This window comes from Chanos chanos, chromosome 8 (assembly GCF_902362185.1).
Source record: "Chanos chanos chromosome 8, fChaCha1.1, whole genome shotgun sequence".
Lineage (NCBI taxonomy): Eukaryota > Metazoa > Chordata > Actinopteri > Gonorynchiformes > Chanidae > Chanos > Chanos chanos.
In genome coordinates, this window is record NC_044502.1 from 33,205,135 (window position 1) to 33,225,016 (window position 19,882).

A 19,882-nucleotide genomic window follows, 5' to 3' on the forward strand; every position below is an offset into this window, starting at 1 on the left:
TGAGGTCAGACGAATCTGTTTACTCCCCGTCAAGTTTGAATATCCCGCCGGCCTTCTATTGGCTGAAAGATATTCACTCCCATTGGCTCACCGAGCGGATCGCTTCCTATCATGGTAGTTGTAGTTTATTTTTGAATCCGTCAAATTCCAAAACCGGTGTTAATTTATTCCTGTTGATGTAGGATTATTTGAATTGCGATGAGAAAGTGCGCGTGACAGAGTAGAAATTGAATGGATAAAACACGAGTTGTGCTTTAATGTTTTGTTTCCAAAAATGCTTTAATTGTGTTTCCATAGCAACGACATCAAACATTTACTGCGATGGCAAGAACTTTTCATAGGGAGCGATTGGATAGATTGTAAGTATAGAAGTGGTTTGCAAGCCTGTAGTTGTGCTGTGAAGTTACTCTGCTACTTAAGCTGTACATATCGCCAGTGGCGTAGTCAGTCTGTCAGCTTATTATTAAGTGTTAGTAAGTATTTGAAGAAGAATTCTGCGGTGATGGGGGAACACCTCGTATAATATGTGTAAGTTGAACTCACTGAACAGGCTGTTGTAGTTAGCTAGCTAACAGTTGGAGACCGTGACAACGCGCGAGGCATGGCATAGTGTAGCATAGCAAAGAATGGCACGACAGCCCGGCGGGGGGGTACATGAACATTAATACCTGAAATGACAAATGATCCGAAGACGTAAAATGAAAGAAGGATTCCTGTTCAGACAATTAGACAGCACATATCATTTGAAGAATTTTTTAGTAATGCTTGGTCACATGTCTCTGTGCGTGTGTGACACGTTAGAAAGGTGATAAAACATTTATTAGAGGACAGTGAATCCTCGCAAAGTTCAGTTACCACAGAAGCGTGGCTGTTCCAAATTTTAGGATAGAGAATGATAGTTGTTGCTTTTTTAGTTTTAAACCCTCAGCTTTGCCATAATAGAAAACACTTTCGAAATGTCTGTTGCTGTAACGGATGCAAAGACATTTCGATGATGACACTTGCTGGTATCCCCACGTCACAGATCTTCATGTTGCCGTAATCTGGCCTGCCCAGCATGGCCACTGACAGCTGCCAACCTCAACCTGGCCGTAAGAGGAAAACGAAGACAAGTGGTGACATAAAAAGTAAGGACGGTACACCAGATGAGTCCCAAGGTCAGGTGGAAATTGAAAATCTCACTGCTTCAGGCCACAAGGCTTTACAAAAGGGTGACTGTGCAGAAGCTCTTGACTGCTTCAAGAAGGCGTTCAAGGGTGCCACAAAGGTAAAGATTTAAGTATAAATTAACCCACCAAAAATGACGGGTTAACCTTTCAATTTAGTGTCCCAGCATTTTTGGTCAAGCACAGTCTGATTATTGTGTACACTGATGTTGCTTGTCTTAATCTTAATCTTTATTTTTTTAACCTTACCACTGCTTAAGGAAAAGGCCAGTTTCAAAATCTCCCATGACATAGTAAGGTGTTCTGTAAACCAAAAGCAGGGTCATCCAAATTGTTTATTTTGAAGTACTTGAATCACATAACTTTTGAATGGAAATCTGGGAATCATATCACATAAAAGGGCAGAATCCTTTTCAAAGGATTTACATATTGAACACATATATCTATGGATAGATACAAACTTTCATCAAATCCTTTGATCACTACAAGTGGACAACTTAAACATAATGGTTCACTCATGTTGCAAGTAGTGACCATGTTCATTTCTTGTTCTTTTGTGATGATATGGCATCACATGCACCTGACGGTTCCATCACTTCATGGTCTCATGTCCCATTCATGAAGAGCTGTTCTCACTCTTTCTCCTGCACTAATTACTATCGCTTTTCTGTAGAAAAGGTCCATACCGTTGTTTCTCAGTCTGAAAGGACTTCTTGTAAGTCCTGCAGGACAAGAATTAAAAGTGCTTAAGCTGGTATTTGTTAATGTTTTAGAACAAATAAGAGCAAATCCAAACGTCGACGTGTTACCGGTGTAAGCTCCAATAGGTTTTCACTATTTGTTCCTCAGCTGAAGAAGACCAAAGTGCAGCAAGCATGTGCCCTTAACTTAGGCGCCGCTTACGTGGAGGCAGGTAAGCCCCAGAAGGGTCTTGACTTCCTCTCTCGTGCCCAACCTGGTGAAAGGGGTGAGCGGATGGCGGACCTCCAGTTTAATCTGGCTGTAGCTCACGAGGCTTTAGAAGATTATACATCGGCAGCAAAACATTACCTCCAAGCAGCTCAACTCTACCGCTCCCAGGGCGATGGCTGTAGTGAAGGCGACACTTGTATGAAACTGGCACGGTGCTACCTCAGAGCAAAGGTCTGTGCTTTTGCAGAAAAATGTTTGTAGATTCATTTGTATAATCAAGATCAGATACGTCAATGGCTGAGCCTCCATCTTTAATTTATACTTCTTGCTCCCAGCAGAAAAACTCTTTGTTTACAATTTCCATCCAGTACACAAGATAATACTCTGAGAAACTGCTTTTATATATTATTGATTTTATCTTCACAATAAAGAAAAAAATGCCTCAGTTATTATTATAATTAATGCTTAATTCGTGGATTTAATTTGGTCCCTTGTGTCTGTGCACGCCATTTCTATCCATTGCAGTGCACAGTAAAGTTGCAAACTGAAGGACCTAAATGAGGTGACAGAATACATTGAGAGCTGCTTTGTTTCAGGACTGGGTACAGGCAGTGGAGAGTTTCCAGCGTGCCGGTGACAGCTACAGGGTAGCAGGCAGACTGGACTCTGCTGCAGTGGCCCTGAAAGAGACTGGCACTAACATGCTCCACTGTGACCGTTTTTCTGCTGATGATATCATAACCGTGTTCACAGACTGCCTTGAACTGAGCGTCAGTATCACAGATAAAGAAATGCTTGGTAAGAGACCGTGATCTTTTAAAGACAAAAGCCTCAAAGCTTCTTTTGTTTGACATTCTTCATTTTTAGATCAGGTTGGATACGTTTTGACAATGTGACAAAAAAACTGCTCTGTTTAAAAATTAAGAAAGAAAGAGAATCCATACCACTGACCACGCAGTTTAAACATGCCATTTGAATAATCTCCTGTGGCAAACATTCTCCTGTGTGTTAAATATGTGCCAACGTAGATTTTATTTATTTATTTTTCTCTGGTCATGTCTGGTCATACAAATTATGATTTTTTTTAAGTGAAAGCTTAAGTGTTATTTATGTAACATAAGTGGCTTGGTATTTTAACCTATCCTATTTAAGTAATCAGGGAACATCAAAATGAAAACTGCTAAATGGCCAGTTTGTGGTTTAAATGTTCTTGTGTTCAAATGAGCTGTTCTTGTTTGTGTCATTTTTTCCAGGTAAACTGTATAACGATGTAGGCTTGAGCTTCTCCCAGCTAAAGCTTTTCACCGAAGCTGCGGAGTGTTACGAGCAGGCTTTGCCCTTGGTCAGCACCAAACCACACAGGCTGGCTGTGGTCCTGCAGAACTTGGGCGCAGTCCACAACACACTAGGTCAATACCGGCAAGCCCTGGACTACCACAGAGAGGCTGCTAGTTTGCATGGTGAGCAAACCAGCATGATATGAAGCCTGAAAGATGTGACATATGGCATTGAATTTTGAATTTTTCCATCATGTTTTATTTATCTGTGAAACGAAGAACCAGTACATGTGCCAATACTAAATACACAGCCATTCACATAGAGAGCGGCCGTGCTAGAAATGGGATTTGTTTGTTTTGACACTCTGCCCTTTGGTTTGTTGCCATGCGCTACAGCTATTGAACTGTTTAGGAAGCTGCTTTTCTGAGCCACGGTCATTAATGCAGATGGAATGTGTGGCTGTAGGCTCTTGCTATCGTTCCCAGGAGGGTCTCAGAAAGGGCTTACCACAGCATCTCTCTGTGACTCACGCTCATGGTCACACAGGATTGTTTCTACTGTTCCTACGTCAGTAGTGTGTGTATTTTCCATGTGTGTGTGCATCTTTCTTCGCGTTTCACATCATGAATGAAGATACTATATTTGAAAGATACATATTTCAGATGTTATATGGTTGTGTGGTTGAATGATTGTTGTAGTGTATTTCGTGGCTCACTGTCACATTTTGTGTGTGTGTGTGTGTGTGTGTGTGTGATTGTTAGCTCTTTTTCAGCAGCATCGCCAGAATCAAGCCTCTAAAGCATAGGCTGTCATACGGTGCTAAGTGCTATGATCCAGCTGTTGCTAAGACCGCTGCCCATAACTGGAGTTTTTTAAAAATATTTAAAACTATATTCCCTTTTTTTTCTCTTTTCCCTCTACAAGGATCGCTGGGAAGCCGCCGAGCTCAAGGCCGCTGTTTCAGTAACCTTGGTTACGCTCTCAGTCAGCTGGGTGAACTGGAAGAAGCAGGAGAGAGCTACCTTCATGCCCAGCAGGCCTTCAAAGACACAGGTCCGCCAATATTCAAATTATGAGCCATTCAAAATGCCGCACATTTTTGTCCATCTTTAATTATGGTCACATTGATGGCCTCTGTCTTGGACTGTCCTTAAATCTTTTTTTACAGATGACCACATGGGTCATTGGCAGGTATGTGAGGGTTTGGGGGAGATCAGATTACAACTGAGGGACCCAGACAAGGCCACATTCTACTTTAAACAAGCTCTGGCACTGTTGTCCAAGTGCAAGGTGAGAGAACTGTAACCGTTATTTCATCTTTTCACGTCCAGATACCCTTGCCATAACAAGAGGTATCGAATTTAAAACTATTAATAAAAAGAAGTGTCATATCATTTGTCACAGAACTTTATTCTTCTCTCCATGCAGTTTCTTGATTCGTGATGGAGACATGAATTATTCAGCATACCTCATTTTTTTTGTTAATGGCATAATCAATATTTTTGTCTTCCAGGATTCTCCTGTCTCAGCTCAAGAACGACTTGTAAGTAAGCTGAGTGAGGCTCTGCAGTACAAGCTGTCCCTTCATCAGGTAAAGCTTGTATTGTCTTGGTATTTGTCTTGTATTGTATTGTATGTTTGAGGAGCTGTATGTCATTAGTAAGAAACTGATGACCTGATGTTGGACACTATGACTTGATTGATCCAACCTACTTAACCCTTGTGTGCTTTGACCTGCCCTTTAGAGTGTCCTTGTTTTGATTTGTGGACTGTTTTTTTTTTCGGCTTGTGTTTAAAGCGCCGTAACCTTTCACCTCTCATTCCTAAATCCGCTCTACAGAGAAGTCCCATTCGACATCGAATGACTCAGGAGCGGCATCCCCAGAGACAGCAATTACGGTAATTATCACCACAAGTTCAGATCAGTCAAATCAGTTAACAAGAGTTGTTTAGTTTTGATTTAAAATGGCTTTTGCTCCAAAATGACACCCACCTTACAAGCTTGGGTTTGCTCTGTAGATGCCAGTGTGCATTGCGTATGCTTGTGCTATCATATACATAAGAAGCAAATGTAGGGTATTCAAATCTTTGTAACCTTGCTTTTGTTTCTGATGGGCTCAAGCAGACTGGTAGATATGAAAAGTTCTGAGAACCAGTTTGGTCAGCAGCCCAGGAAAGAACTTTTGAACGGCCACGTGAGGGAGGATGCCTCCCAAGGTAAAGGTAAGACTGTCACTGACCATGTCCGCTGGCCACATCATTACTCCAGTCTTATTTGGGATGCTCAGGTTCTAATGATGAAAAGACCTTAGTCTAAAAACACATTGGGCCTCATTGACCAACCGTTCTCAAGAAGAAATTTGTTCTTAAGACCCACTTACGAAGTTTTCTGACATCCACCAATGCTTTCTTACTTGGGTTTTGTTCTTAGGTAAGAACAGAATCTACGCACACTCAAGAGCACACGTACGCACATTTGAGTGCTGACACATTTGTGCAAAATAATTGTTTATTGCGTTCTCTTCAACTCTACAGTGGTATAATATTATAGGATTTAAATTACAATAATATTTTATCATTTATAATATTTTTTAAGACTTATTTTCATTATTTTGCAAAGCATTATGGTCTTTTAAAATAAATAAACACTACACTAACACTTCATGTAACACTCCAGAATGTAGTGCATATTTATTCACACTTTTGGACAACGAACAAAAAGAGAAATATGAGAATATAACAGTTAATGGAGATTATGATAAGTGAGCAGTAGTTTTACATACACTACTTATGGGTTATCCCATCTGAAACCAGACAGGTTGTAAAGCAGGTGTGTGAGATTCAGTCCGTTCTACTTTTATGCATATGGATAAATATTAAAATACCTGAACAGAGCAGACGCAGCCATTGTAACCTTCTCTCCTGTCTGCTACTATATGCGCGTTACATTGAATCATTTAGGTTGGAGCAGAACTGATGACTCAAGCGACTCGTTGGTTGTTAGAAAAGAACTCAGAATTACAAGAAATAGAGTCAGAATTGTGAGGGGGAAAAGCAGAAATTGCGAGGGAAAAAAAGTCAGAATTCTGTGAAATAAAGTCAGAACTCTGAGAAATCAAGTTGTAATTCCGCTAAATAAAGTCAGAATTAAGCAAACTTTTTGTTCTCTAATGTGGCCGAAACAGGCTTCCATAGATGTCTGTGTGTGCACACGGCCCTGCAGTCTCATGCCCTTTTATGGGGATTGGCAGGGCATTTACCTATGCTAATTAGGAACAACTGGCATGCGCTTTCAATTTACAAGGACAGTGGAATTCATCATTACAACAAAGATGCGAACAAGTCTGCAGTTTAAGAACACGTCATGAATCTAACGTGGACTTTTTTATTTTTTGAACAAATTTTAGAAAAAACTTAGGAAGATATTGGTGAATGAGGCCCATTGTTCTTATACTGTGAAACCCAACCAGGATGGCATATGCCACTAATAACTCAAAAATGGAAAGCATGTGAACACCTTGTCCCACTTATAGCGCTTGACAGCAGCTTGTGAACGTGTGAATTCCAGAAGTACCATGGGAGTTGTTGTAGCTAGCTTGTTAATTCAGATGCTTTTGAAAACAGTGCGCACCTGTTACAAAACCATCACCTCTGGAGTCATATGGTAATATGATATTTACACGTTTTGGATAAGTGCAAAGGAAACCCATTAGTGAAACAAATTTGTTCATTTCACAAAGTATTTAAAAGGCAGTAAACCATTAAATAAGATATGTATTAAAACACATTGACTACCTGGTGTTCAGTCAAAAGTCTCTTTCACCACCACTTGGAAATATAATCTATGAGTGTATTTGATGTACCTTAGTGGAAGGACTAATACTGCATGGTAAAGAGATTTGTTTCCAATAAAGCAGCAATAAATTTCTCTATTTTTTCTCCTCACAGAAAGGGGTGAGGAGCAAAGAGAATTTCCAGGGACATATAGACAAAACAACCCCCACCCTGATCAAGTGATGTCATCAGCTCAGATGATGTCAGACTCATGTCCAAAAGGACCGCACTTAGAGCATCCAGACTATCTGTCTGTGCTTCCTGAAGCCAACAGGCAAGGCCATTTATAGCACACACGCACACACATACACACACACTCACACACGCACTCTCACACACTGAAGCAGAAGAAGCATGGTGTCTTCTTTCAATTTTTCCCTCCCATCCTTAATTATTTGTTTCTCTGCTCTGACAAACCTGAGTCTTTTCAAAAACATCCAGTTTATTTGCCATCACCTACTTTGTGTTGCTTATTTGTGACAGTCCAAAGGAAGCGTTTATATCAGGAAAAGACACATTCACACATTCTCTCCACTCAATTTTCATCCATCTCGTTATCTCAGGAGTGGAGCAGTATGGAAGATCAGTATGGAATGATCGACCATAAGCATTACTGATCATGAACCAGGACTCATTTGCAGGAAAATGACCTTATTTCCTGGTGATCTGTCTCCCCCAACCATGTAAAACTGCACAGCTTGCAGTTTTCCCACCCCAAGTGACTAGCTGGGCTCTCAGAGTGCTTTCTGTTATATAGAGGGGCATCTTCCAGTGGTTTTCAGTATCTGTGTTTCACAGGTTATACATTTCACTTTGGGGTTAAGAAAGAAGGAATAATAGAAAATAATCGAAACCAGACTAGATTCTACTCATTTTGTTTTATCTGCATATTTCCAAACCACAGGAACTTGAATAATACCTATGAAAAACCTGACATGCATTACCAAAGTCCCCATGACTCCTCAGGAATCCCTCAGGAAGGTGAGTGTGTATAATACCGCACACACACACACAATTACAGAAAAGAATCCAACAAAATGAAGTAGCCATTAATGACTAAAAGCTGACTAAATTGATGTCATTTGAATGGACACATTTTATCCATAATTACATCAGCCCAAACCTAGTAAAGTAGTACCCATTTGAATCCTGTGTGACAGAAATAAAAAATAAATAAATAAAAGAAATCCGTGGGAAGTCCTGTTTGAGATACAGTTTATACACTGAGATTTAGATAAGTTTAACTGTTTTCTGTAGATAACCGTCTGCCTGAGATGATAACAGAGAAGACAATGGAGATGAACAGGTGAGGACATGTTTTCTAGATTAGATACTTTGGTTCTCAATCAGTGATAGAGACTAATGACAAATTATTGATTTGTTTGTATATGTAGTGAGCCACCATTGACACAAAGCTCAGAGATGTCACCTCATCACCTTGACCAGGAGGAAGCTACTCCCGTATTCAAGAAGTGGACCTCCAGATTTTGTACTGTTATGTGACCTTAGCAGTCAAATCTTCTACATTTTGGACAGTGCTTTAGTCAGATTTTTGTATATACTGTATATATGCCCTTAATGTAAACCTCATCATGCGCAATTATATGTATATAAAAGAAAAGTGGTGTTTTTTCATGAGTAAGGCACCTTTTGTAAATGTATTTAAGAAAGCATCAGCAATTTTCTTAAATTTATGGAAATGGATACTGGTCTGTGCTTTCTTTCATTGCTTTCTATGTTGATATGTACAGTATTGCTACTAATAATGCAACAGTGTCCTCTGGAATCTTTTGACATTTTGAAATATGGCAAAGGTGTATGATGGAAAAAAAAAAACTGGCATGGGTAAAATGTTCTTGTCTCTTTGTTGAGCTTGTTCTTTACTGAGACATTTTCTCAGTCTGTTGAGCAAGAGGACATGTTTTTAATCGCATTTAATTAATTTTTTAACTCAAGCACAATCAGGTCATTTCATGAGGCCAGATGATTAATTCATTTCACCTTTTCATTATTATGCAAATGCGGGTTACATTTATATTAAGCAATAAGCTCCTCTGTGATCACCTATTAATAAAACACCACACAAGTCTAGGTTGGTCTTTGGTCGGTGGCCTTTACAGGTTCTTTTTATTATAATGTTGCCAGGTTTAAGATTGGAAGACTGTCGGTGTAGTCTGTGTGGAACTGAGAAACTGAATCAAACGAACGTATTACATGGAACTGCGAGATTGCCAGTTTTCTTACTGTCCTTTAAAGATAGACAAAGGAAAGTACGACATAAGTGTCGGTCTGAAGTCAGGATCGAGCACATGTTTAATAACGTAACCTTGGAACCTGTATCAAAATGTCAGTGACGTCAAGCCTGAATTTGCTTTAGCATACTGCCTTTCCTGAGCTCAACACTACGCCAATGAAATATTTTTGGCCCGCTTTAAAGACGAGTGCCAGAGAGCGGAGTCGCATAGAGGGGTTTAGAATTTGCCCATAACCCACAACGAGAAGTTAGAGCCCTAAAACAACTAATTTTGTGTACTATACTCCTCAATTACAAAACTGCAACTTTAGTTCTTTGTGTACCATTGAAAACAATAGATGCATTAAGGATGTTCGAGCACATTTTGCTGTTGGGTTGATTCCAGCGAGGTGCAAACTAAAAGCGTGGTAGGTTATTTCTCAGCGCGTTTTGGCGTTTCAGTACTTCCAGCTGTGGACAGCTCCCTCTCTCCGACCTTTGTGGTTAGTCCTTTTTTAGTCCCAGGGATCAGTGAAGATAGACCGCTGCCGCAGCGGCGGGGTAAGGCATACTGCGCTGATTTCTCTTGTAGGATACTCACCGAGTCGCCCGCAGCATAACGGAGAATAGAATGCTGCCTAACGACACTGGAGTCAACGGTAAATATATCACTGAACATAACAAAGAAACTTTTAGTGTTGGTTTTGAAAGGAGTAGGACGTAAGGTAAAAACACTATTATCAACACTATTACAATGACTTAAACTCGGGCTCTGAAGAGTCGATTACCGGAATGTTTCTGTGACCAAAGAAAAACCGACGCTATGGAAATGTTTGCTTAATTGTAACGCTTGGATATATCATTGCTGAAAACACCGGACCGGGAAGACGCAGTTGAATGAACTCAACATCACGTAAGGTAAGGCATAGGTTTTTGCTTCTCTCAAAACAAATTTAAATTTAAGTTAATTGGCGTGAATATTATTTACCAAGCATTTTATGCTAGTTTTCCATTAGTAACCTCCCCAAACGAAATAAATACTGAGACTGACATTTACCGATCACCGAGAAGTGACAGAAATAAAGACACTTTTGATGCTTTCTACTGATTGCCATAACTGTATGTCATAACTGTTTTCCTATGCACCGCCTGACCTGTCTTTCGAAGTGCTGAGAGATGCGATTTCAGAGCTGACAGTGCTTTCTTCACCCAGCAAGAAGGAGAATCAACACCTTTCTTTCTTAAAACTGTGTTAAGTGTTTGTCACGTGTCAACAAGACAAACAGTCTGCATTTCTGTCTACGATTTATATTCTTCGTGTTTGGTCTATTGCTAGAGCATGAAACATGATGAGCCCCAAAGATAATGTCCTTTGTGTCCTTTCTGAGATGGTTTTGCAATGAATATCCTGAGCTCTTACCAGAAGCACACAACCAGGGACCATCCCTGCTCAGAACATGATATTTGATACTTTTATTTATGAGCCTTTAAATTCAGACATTTGACTGAATGATTTGATGCAAGAAGTATCCTGTAGAATCACACTAGATTCTTTGCTTTAGTGCACCTGCACATGACATATGGATACACAAAAAGAGAGGCATCTCTAAAATAGATAGGGGTACCATTTGAACTCAGAACCATGCATAACTGTTTTGGAAGTGTGCAAATCTCAGGAATCAGGAATGTGTGTGGCTGGAAGGCAGGGGACTGGCAAAACCTTTGGACTGTGAGTCAGTGAAATCAGTTGATGAAGTTGCGCAATTTTCAAATCATTTATGCATAAGACAAGTTGTGCATTTCAGATTCAGTTATAAACCTGGGATGATATGTGAAATGAACTTTGCCAAACTAAATTACTATGAAAGAATACGCTTTATATTATCCTAGATATGTCACCACACTTCACATTTTCATAGAGTTTTAGGTGTGTGAACATGACGTCTTAAATCAGAAAACTGGAAAAAACGGTATAACTCATCATTTACCTTGTGTCCTCTTCAGATGAGCTTTATCAGCTGCACTGATGAGGCTGTATCCTTTAATTTCCCAGACTAAATCCTTCTGGAGTATCTTACATGTTGAAAGTCTCCCATTTTTAAGGGAACCCCCCCCCCCCTCCCCCCGAGATGAAAGGTATAACATATATTTAGAACAGTGCCAGAATATTTTGATGTAGCTATTTATTTTTCTGACTGCTTTTTCTCTTCAGTGGCCAGATTGAAGGTTTAGGTCATTTATTGACATGGTTAAATCTGTGTTTAGGGCGAATACCTCAACATATTGTTCCTCACTGCTTGGCTTTCAGTCGTGTGAGTGTGCTTTGAGCTTTTGTACATGATTTCAAAGGCAACCGGTTGAGGAGGTGAAGGACAGGCTTTGAAAGGGGGAAACACAAAGCGGATCATGGCAGGCTTTTGTTCTCTGCTGAGAGAGGTGTCAGTCCTATCAGATTAGGAGAGCAGCTGTGCCCAAGGTGGATATACAGTGTAGAGACCCTAGGGCCCATATGTGGGAACATATGAGTCACACCAGAGTGTCCTGCAGAAGATGAGCAAAGAGCCAAGCAGATGAAAAGTGCTTCGTCTTTCTGGAATGAGTTAAACCTTTAGATGTCCGTACTCCAGAGGTTCAAAAGGTCAGGATCATTAATGTATTTTTGATTTTAGTGATTTAAAGTTGATAGTTGTATTGTTGTATTGACAGATTTGTCAAAGGCATTCAAACAGTCAGAGGGTAGCGATGTAACTGGTGAGTTTTCTTACATGTGTGTGAGGACCCAGAGTTTCTAAGGTGATTAGAAGATGTCAGTGATGTGTAATCAATTTGTAGATCTAGTAGATATTATACTCATCAGCCCATAGAGACTTTTTTTCACATTGCCACAGATAGACATTGACATTCTATCTCATGATCTTAGCTTCTGTGTCATGTGGCATCTCTGTGAGACATCCCCAAAAGAAAACCCTTAGATTAAAAACATAGTGAGGTTAGTCAACCCAAGCCAGTGAAAAGTATCCAGAGAAAGTGCGGATAGTTTAGGAGATTCCCGCCATATCCGTCCTTCAGTCCTCTTTGTCCTGCCATGATCTTTTCTTTATTCATCATTTTCATTCCAGATGGCTGAGATTTAGAAGATATTTGGATGCTATGGTGATATGGTACAAAATGAGATATGTGAGTTTCCAACACTTGTCAAGTACGAAAAGATATGCCATGAGAATCAATGTTTCTAAATGTGGTCTTGTGGTTTACACTTTTTATCTAGGTTTTTTTTTTTTATTGGTCTTCACCAGAGAGCATTTTCCTGTTCTTTTACAACATGAAAGAATGGAGATCAGAATGGATTTACCATAGCCAGTTTCCTGGCAGTGGTAATGCAATTTGTTGAAAAGGGATCTTGGAGGTCCAAGTTGATGTTACTCATCGCTTCTATTTGTAGAGTCTCTGCAAAGGAGCTCTCATTATCTTTGGGCCCTGAAATCTGCACTTATGAATGACAGTCCATAAACAGAACCTACAGCGATGCTCTCAGACTCATGTTACAATGGCCCAGTGCCACATAGACCAGATTATTGCTTCTTATATTGGTGCTATTCAATGAGTGATACAATACAGACCAAAAGATCTGGCCCAGTGATATTCAAACCCAAACCCAAATGCATTCATGAATATACAGAAGAGGCAGATGTAATGTTATCGGTAAACGAATACAGAGTATTACATTTAACTTTTGCTATACCCCATAAAATGGCATTGTAAATTTGTCTTCTGGAAAATGTGTATTATCAATCTGGTCATCCATTTGAACCATTAAAATTAAAAAAAAAAAAAACTTTCTGCTTTTCAAACTAATATATCTCGGCTCAGTCCCCTCCACTTTTTTAAAAGGGTGTCATGGTTACACACTTTAAGATCCACTGAATGATTTCACTTCCCCTCTCTCCCGGTGGTGCCAGAGATGTCTGTGAAGTTTTGCAACGTAATTAAAGATTTATGACTGACGAGAAGGCATTTCTCAGCAATCACCGTTTGTACTGTAGCTCTGAAAGTTGCAGAGGAGAGTCCTCACATTCTTTGTTTGTCAGGCATATCCTGTTTTGTTTTCATATATGAATCTGAAGTTATGCCTCTGGGGAATTTAGTGCACTCTATTCTAGTCAGCAAGTATTTTTTCCTCATTAATTCTGATGCTTCTCTGTTTCTGTTTCAGGCACTGGTAACTGGTAAGGGAGCTGAGCACGGGATAACTGAATGTCTGGAAACAGCTCCCATCCATTACCTACACAGGGGTCATTACAGTATGTCTCCAACTCCTCTCTCCTACCCCCCCTGGCAGAAGGGGAGGCACCCACATTCACACGAGCGGCCCAGTTCCGGGTGGCAGCCACCCTGGTGCTCTTTCTGTTTGCGGCATTCAGTAACTTGGCACTGCTGATCAGCGTCTCTAAGGGACGGGGTAGGCGGCTGGCCTCGCACTTGCGCCCTCTCATCATTAGCCTGGCAACCGCCGACCTGATGATGACATTTGTGGTGATGCCTCTGGATATGGTGTGGAACATCACTGTGCAATGGTACGCTGGTGACATTATGTGCAAGCTACTCTGCTTCCTCAAGCTGTTTGCCATGCAGTCCTCGGCCTTTATCCTGGTAGTGATCAGCCTGGACAGACATCATGCCATCCTGCACCCACTGGACTCCCTCAGTGCCCACTGCCGCAACAAGAAGATGCTAGCCCTGGCCTGGTCCCTCAGCCTGCTCCTTGCCTCTCCGCAGGTATGTATGTGTCGGGAGGTTGGGATGGGGGGATGAGTGTATGGGGGGGTTGGGCGTGGGGGTTTGGAGGTGTAACATTCACTGACATTTTTGTAATTAAAGGGAGTAATTTTGTTCATAATTGGCTTTTGATTATTTTCTTAAGGTTAAGCAAAAGGCGGTACACACAGATACACACTGCCCCTTAGGAAAAAACAAGAAAGCTTTGTGTGTATGAAATATGACTTCATATTTCGTAGAGTACATATGACTAACATGATGACACAACACCCCAGCATTTTTTAAAAAAATGGTACATACAGAAGCATTGTTGATTTATCACTGTCTACAGAGCCACTATAGATCAGTACTAATATTTTTTTTACACTGAAGAAGTAAATGAACAATCATTGCTCAACACACAAAAGCTATCACTGTAACAATTTTATACCCGTGAGACATGAAGGAAGACACAGATGGAGGAATATTTTGAGGTCATAAACATCCACCGAGTGTCAGCGAGGCAGGCCGGTGTACGATCTATCTCGTGAAGGTCACATCTCCCACCCTCCGTCCTCCTCATCCCCAAAATACACTTTATTACCCACAGTCAGCAGTCAGCAGCCTCTCCTGTGCTGTGGCATTTATGAAGATGTCCTGTTTCTGCATGGTTGGCTCATCGTTCAGCACCACAGAGCTGACTAGCTCTGCCCACCTTGCCTCAGCTAACAAGATCACAAAGCTTTCATTGGAAAATTTCACAGCTTTTATGTTGGGGGAATATGACAGAAATCCTTTATTTTTAAAAACATTCACCTGAAACCTCAGACAAGATAGAGGTCACAGGGTTTTAGAAGCATGAAGGAGAACGAAGCTATGTGACTTGTGGCCTTAGTAATGGCCTTATTGACAGACTTTGCCATCTTAGTGATGAAGTGTCTTTTAGCATCAACAGCCCTGCAACAAATGAGAGCTGTATTATAATGCATAAGAGATGCATTTTAAGATAAACAATATGAGTCCTCTCTGAAATCTTTGACCAAATAACCTTTGGAAGAAGACAGTAATTGCATGGCGGGGGGGGGTGGGATGGGGGGGACTGGCCTCAGCACATATTTACAAAGTCATAATTTATAAACCTGAGGAGACAAATGAGAGTCATTTATTGTCAAAGAGGCGCCAGGACTGATGGGAGTTTTATTTCCGCACCTGCTGGGTAGTGTGCGATTCACTGAGATGAGTCTCCGCCTTAGGCGCTTCCCCGTTAATTTAATACTCACCACTGCAGTGAGCATAGCTGGATCTACATAGATACACGGTGCAGGAAAGCGTGCGTGATCCCGCCAGTGCGGCAGAGGATGAAGAAGCAAGGAATGGAGGAGGGGGGATGTGCGGTGTCAGTGAGGAGAACATTCCTGCTGGTTTGACTGGTCCTGTGTTGTAGACTGTCCTTTCATCGCCACTTCTGAAAGCCCATGTAAAGCTGGGGGTCTTTGAGACCAGCAGAGTCCAGTATCAGCAGTTGGGGAGGGGGCACCCTGCCAGTGTCTCGCATCCTGCCAGACTCTTAAGTATGAACATATCTTTCAAATGAAATGAACTGCACAACCATTCAATCTTCTCCAGCCTGTTTTTTTTTTTTTTTTTTTTTACATTACAACTTGTGTTTATCCTTTTGCCGTTTTTTCAGCTGTTCATCTTCCGGGCCATCAAGGCGGAGAGGGTGGATTTTACCCAGTGTGTGACTCACGGGAGTTTCCAGGAGCGATGGCAGGAGACATTCTACAACATGTTCCACTTTGTCACACTCTATGTCATCCCGTTACTGGTCATGAGCCTCTGCTACACAAGAATCCTCATTGAGATCAACCGGCAGGTGCACAAGAATAAAGGTATCGTATACAGTCCATGCATCTAGAGCCAGTTTAGCATATTTAACACACAAAGCCCAAAGATGGTTTCATAGCATGTCAGTAGTGGCCAGTCTTCTATCTATCCAAATGAGTTCCATCTCTAATCTCATCCGTCTGACCGACCTGTCTGTTGAAATCTGAGTAATACGATTAGATAAGACTTGAACAAAAAAGCAGTGCTTCAGTGCTTCAGCAGTGTATATCTCCAGCGGTAATTTGGCTTCCATTGCTCAGTGCTATCCTATCGACAAATACTGTATGTGGGTTATAGGTTAGGTGCGCCTCTTAAAAAATTCAAACAGAGTAACCACTATTCACGTTCTGCTGAGGTAAGCTGTTAAGATTTAAAGATGTTTTTTCTCTACCCAGCTGGAGAAGCATGTCTGAGACGGAGCGGGACAGACATGATTCCCAAGGCTCGGATGAAGACGCTGAAGATGACCATCATCATCGTTGTGTCGTTTGTTGTGTGCTGGACGCCTTACTACCTTTTGGGGATATGGTATTGGTTCCAGCCTGAAATGCTCAAAGTGACCCCAGAGTATGTCCACCACATTCTTTTTGTGTTTGGCAACCTCAACACCTGCTGCGACCCGGTCATTTACGGCCTCTACACCCCCTCCTTCAGAGCTGACCTGGCCGGCTGTTGGTGCTGCCGGCAGCAGAATGCCTCCCCACGATCACTGGACCACCTATCTGCCCGCCAGGTTCCCCATAGTGGAGAACAGGAGTCAGATGCCCCAAGTGTCAAAGGACCTGAGGGTTGACCTGAGGGCCAAACACGTGCCCTGTAAAATTCACTTTAGAGGCTGAATACTTACTGAATACAAAGTCAAAAGTGCATGTGTGGAATCACAGTAAAAGCGCCCAATGTCTCCCCAGTAATACAGCAAACAGCATGTTTGAAAAGTGTTCTTTACCTGTTCACTCTTTTCTCCTCACTTCGGAGAAATACGTGTTTTTTATGCAGAGATGCAATTAGTAACTTGGTGAATATGCAATATTTTCACCCTCCCCGTCGAAACGTTTGACGCTGTGTCTAGGCTGCCTCATTAAGACAGTTCAGGCAAGCAATTACAGCAGTTCTGCTTAATGTTGTCTCTGTTAATCAGTGATGTTAGCAGAGTCTACTGAGTCTCCTCAAAGTACCCTTTGCCGCAGCAGGAAATAACCCTCCCTGTGGATTGGAAAACAAGTGTTTCATGCTCGCTGAAAGGTCAGTGGCCTATAGACTAAAGTATCTGTGGAACATCTCTTTGTCATTTCATCTTAATCTACCTATATAGCCTTTCATTTTGTACCAGCAAATCCAAAGGGTCAGAATCTAAAAAAGGGTAAGACTCTACAAAAGTAATTTAATGAGAAGCATCAGAGACTGATTTAGCACAAGTATTGACAAAAAGGGATATCTTTCATGTAAGTCACATTTGCTGCTTGTACGAAGATCAAGGTTTTCAAGCCTCTGAGTGAAAATCAAGGAGATTTTTACTTAATGGGATCCTTGGACTCTTGCCATGGCTAAAAGAGAAAAGAAAATCAGCAGAAGAACAGAGAGAATTGGAGTGCCAAATATGTCATTATAAAGCCTGCCATAATGTTTGAATGAGTCAGAGCCATTTGACTGATGACTTTAATCAGACTGTCTCCGTCTTGAATCATTAAATGTTGGCCAATTAAGGATAGTAATTGTTGTGAAGTCAGTTTCTGTATGTAGACTTTATGGATCAGAGTTGAAGAAATATTCTTGGTGGTCCAATTCATCTTGATGCAAAGAAGACCCCCCAAATAAAAGGACAAGCCAGTGTATGTGATGCACAATGAAATATGTGCCCACCCCCCCCCCCCCCCCCCCCCCCACACACACACACACACACACACACACACACAGCCAGATGTACTTTATATTTAGTTATGAGTGTTGTACAGAGGTATGGAATGAAATTGTAATAGACCTCTTGCTGTTGTTTTGAAGTAATAGAAGATATTTATGAAAATTAAACCCAATAAACGTCTGCTCATGCCTGTTATTGTTGCATCATGTTGTTGTACCTTTCTCTCTATTTCTATCTCTCTCTCTCTCTCTCTCTCTCTCTCTCTATCTCTTTCCCTCTCTACCTTTCTTCCTCTGAAATTGGGCATGGTGATAGAGGAGGACAAGATAGAGAAGACAGGATGAGAGGGAGAAAAAATAGCAATCAATGAATTAACTGTTACTGCGAGTTAGTTAGCTCCTAGCGACAGGTGGGAAGAGATACATTATCTGTGACGATGATACAGGACAACTCCTCACTGTAATCGATGAGTCACCGAAAAACCAAGCCCATAAAAACCATCTTATCTCATGAAAGAGATGTAAATTAATGCAGTGGAAGAGATATTAATTAAAACACAGACTGTGTTCCTTTCTTTTCTCTTAAGTGCTCCTTGTGGGAGGAAACATACTAATGTTCCTCACATCTGAGAAAGGAGAGGGGGTCATTACTGCGGGTCATAGCATAAACCTTCCGGTGAGGATGGAGGTGTTTGAAAATTTGACTGGAAAGAAAGGGTATGAAAGGAGTACATTTCAGGAGGCACTAAGTGGAGGAAAATGAAAATGCGGAGTTCAAATTTAAACATGGGGTTTAAAATACTAACAGAGGCAACTGGAAGCCTGGAACATGTAAAACATCTTATAGAATGACCTTATAGTTTGTGTGACATCATGAGGAATGTGACCCGTCTTGATTGCATTCTGGAATTAAATGGAAGAGGGACTGTGTGAGCAAGCTGTGCGGCAGAAACCCATTCCTCAGTCAGCTCTCCAGCAACAGCCCAAAGACCCAATTAGTGAGTGAGTTGCATGCAAATGAGGAAAATAACCTCCTTCACATAACCCACAGAATCACATACATATAAACATTCCCCCATCACTCTGTTCCTCTGACTCCACAGTATCTAGAATTCTCTGTGTTATTGTACTCCTACAGCAAAACTTGCATGATTTTCACAGTGGCAGAAAGATAAGCTGTGCTGACATATTCACCAAGATGTGCCAATATTAATCATGAATTACTGACGCTCCAGTTTGACTGTTTGTTGAGCTTCATTCTCTGAATAAAATCTGTGTTCTGTATACTGCTGTACGATGTCTTATCTTTTGGATGTGATCACAAATGATGACAGGGCAGAAAATACTTCAGTTCTCCAGATGTTTCATTCTGCAGGAAGTGCATATGGTGTACACCACACATCTGAACCTGTCTGAACCCTGTGATCCAGCAGAACGAATCTTAATGCTCTGACAGCTACCACTGCATCTTTTTTTTTTAAGGCCATTCAATTATGAGCTGAAACAGACCACATAAAGAGATTGAAATGAGAAGGAGATATATTTCATGCCCTCATTAGGGTTGATAATCTTCACTGAACACAAACAGCATGGAATTGTTCTTCCTAAAAACATCTTTACCAGCAATTTGCATGTTTATTAAAGTGAGTGTCTGTCCGCTACAGCTTTTAGCAAATGATGTTTATTACTTAGTCATGACATGTACAGATCGTATCTAAAATAAGCACAGCGATTGAATGTTTACAAGGAAATTGTTTAATGCATACATAAGGAAATGTAGTTAGAAATGTAATTACTAAAATTGTTCGGGGGTAATATTGTAATGATCGGAGCAACAGGGTAATTTACATATATTTGCATTCCTAGTGGCATTGCTGGCAAACTGTACTCCCATAAACTCACTGTCTATCATTCTGATTGATTCCACTATCAACTGTTAATGATTTTGGGGAAAGAATCA

The 19,882-nt window shown here is 41.0% G+C and overlaps 2 protein-coding genes across 2 annotated transcripts; both read left to right on the forward strand.

Moving 5' to 3' along the window:
- Positions 1 to 1,057: 1,057 nt before the first annotated feature.
- ttc24 (tetratricopeptide repeat domain 24) lies at positions 1,058 to 8,500 on the forward strand. The gene is made up of 12 exons (XM_030783125.1): positions 1,058 to 1,267; positions 2,016 to 2,309; positions 2,675 to 2,876; positions 3,332 to 3,538; positions 4,281 to 4,409; positions 4,525 to 4,646; positions 4,870 to 4,956; positions 5,155 to 5,255; positions 5,482 to 5,573; positions 7,305 to 7,464; positions 8,095 to 8,171; positions 8,448 to 8,500. The coding sequence occupies exons 1-12, from the start codon at positions 1,058 to 1,060 to the stop codon at positions 8,498 to 8,500; spliced, it is 1,734 nt and encodes a 577-aa protein (XP_030638985.1).
- Positions 8,501 to 13,677: 5,177 nt separating this feature from the next.
- On the forward strand, positions 13,678 to 16,858 carry gnrhr3 (gonadotropin releasing hormone receptor 3). Its single transcript, XM_030781259.1, has 3 exons — positions 13,678 to 14,199; positions 15,869 to 16,070; positions 16,461 to 16,858. The coding sequence occupies exons 1-3, from the start codon at positions 13,678 to 13,680 to the stop codon at positions 16,856 to 16,858; spliced, it is 1,122 nt and encodes a 373-aa protein (XP_030637119.1).
- Positions 16,859 to 19,882: the final 3,024 nt, after the last annotated feature.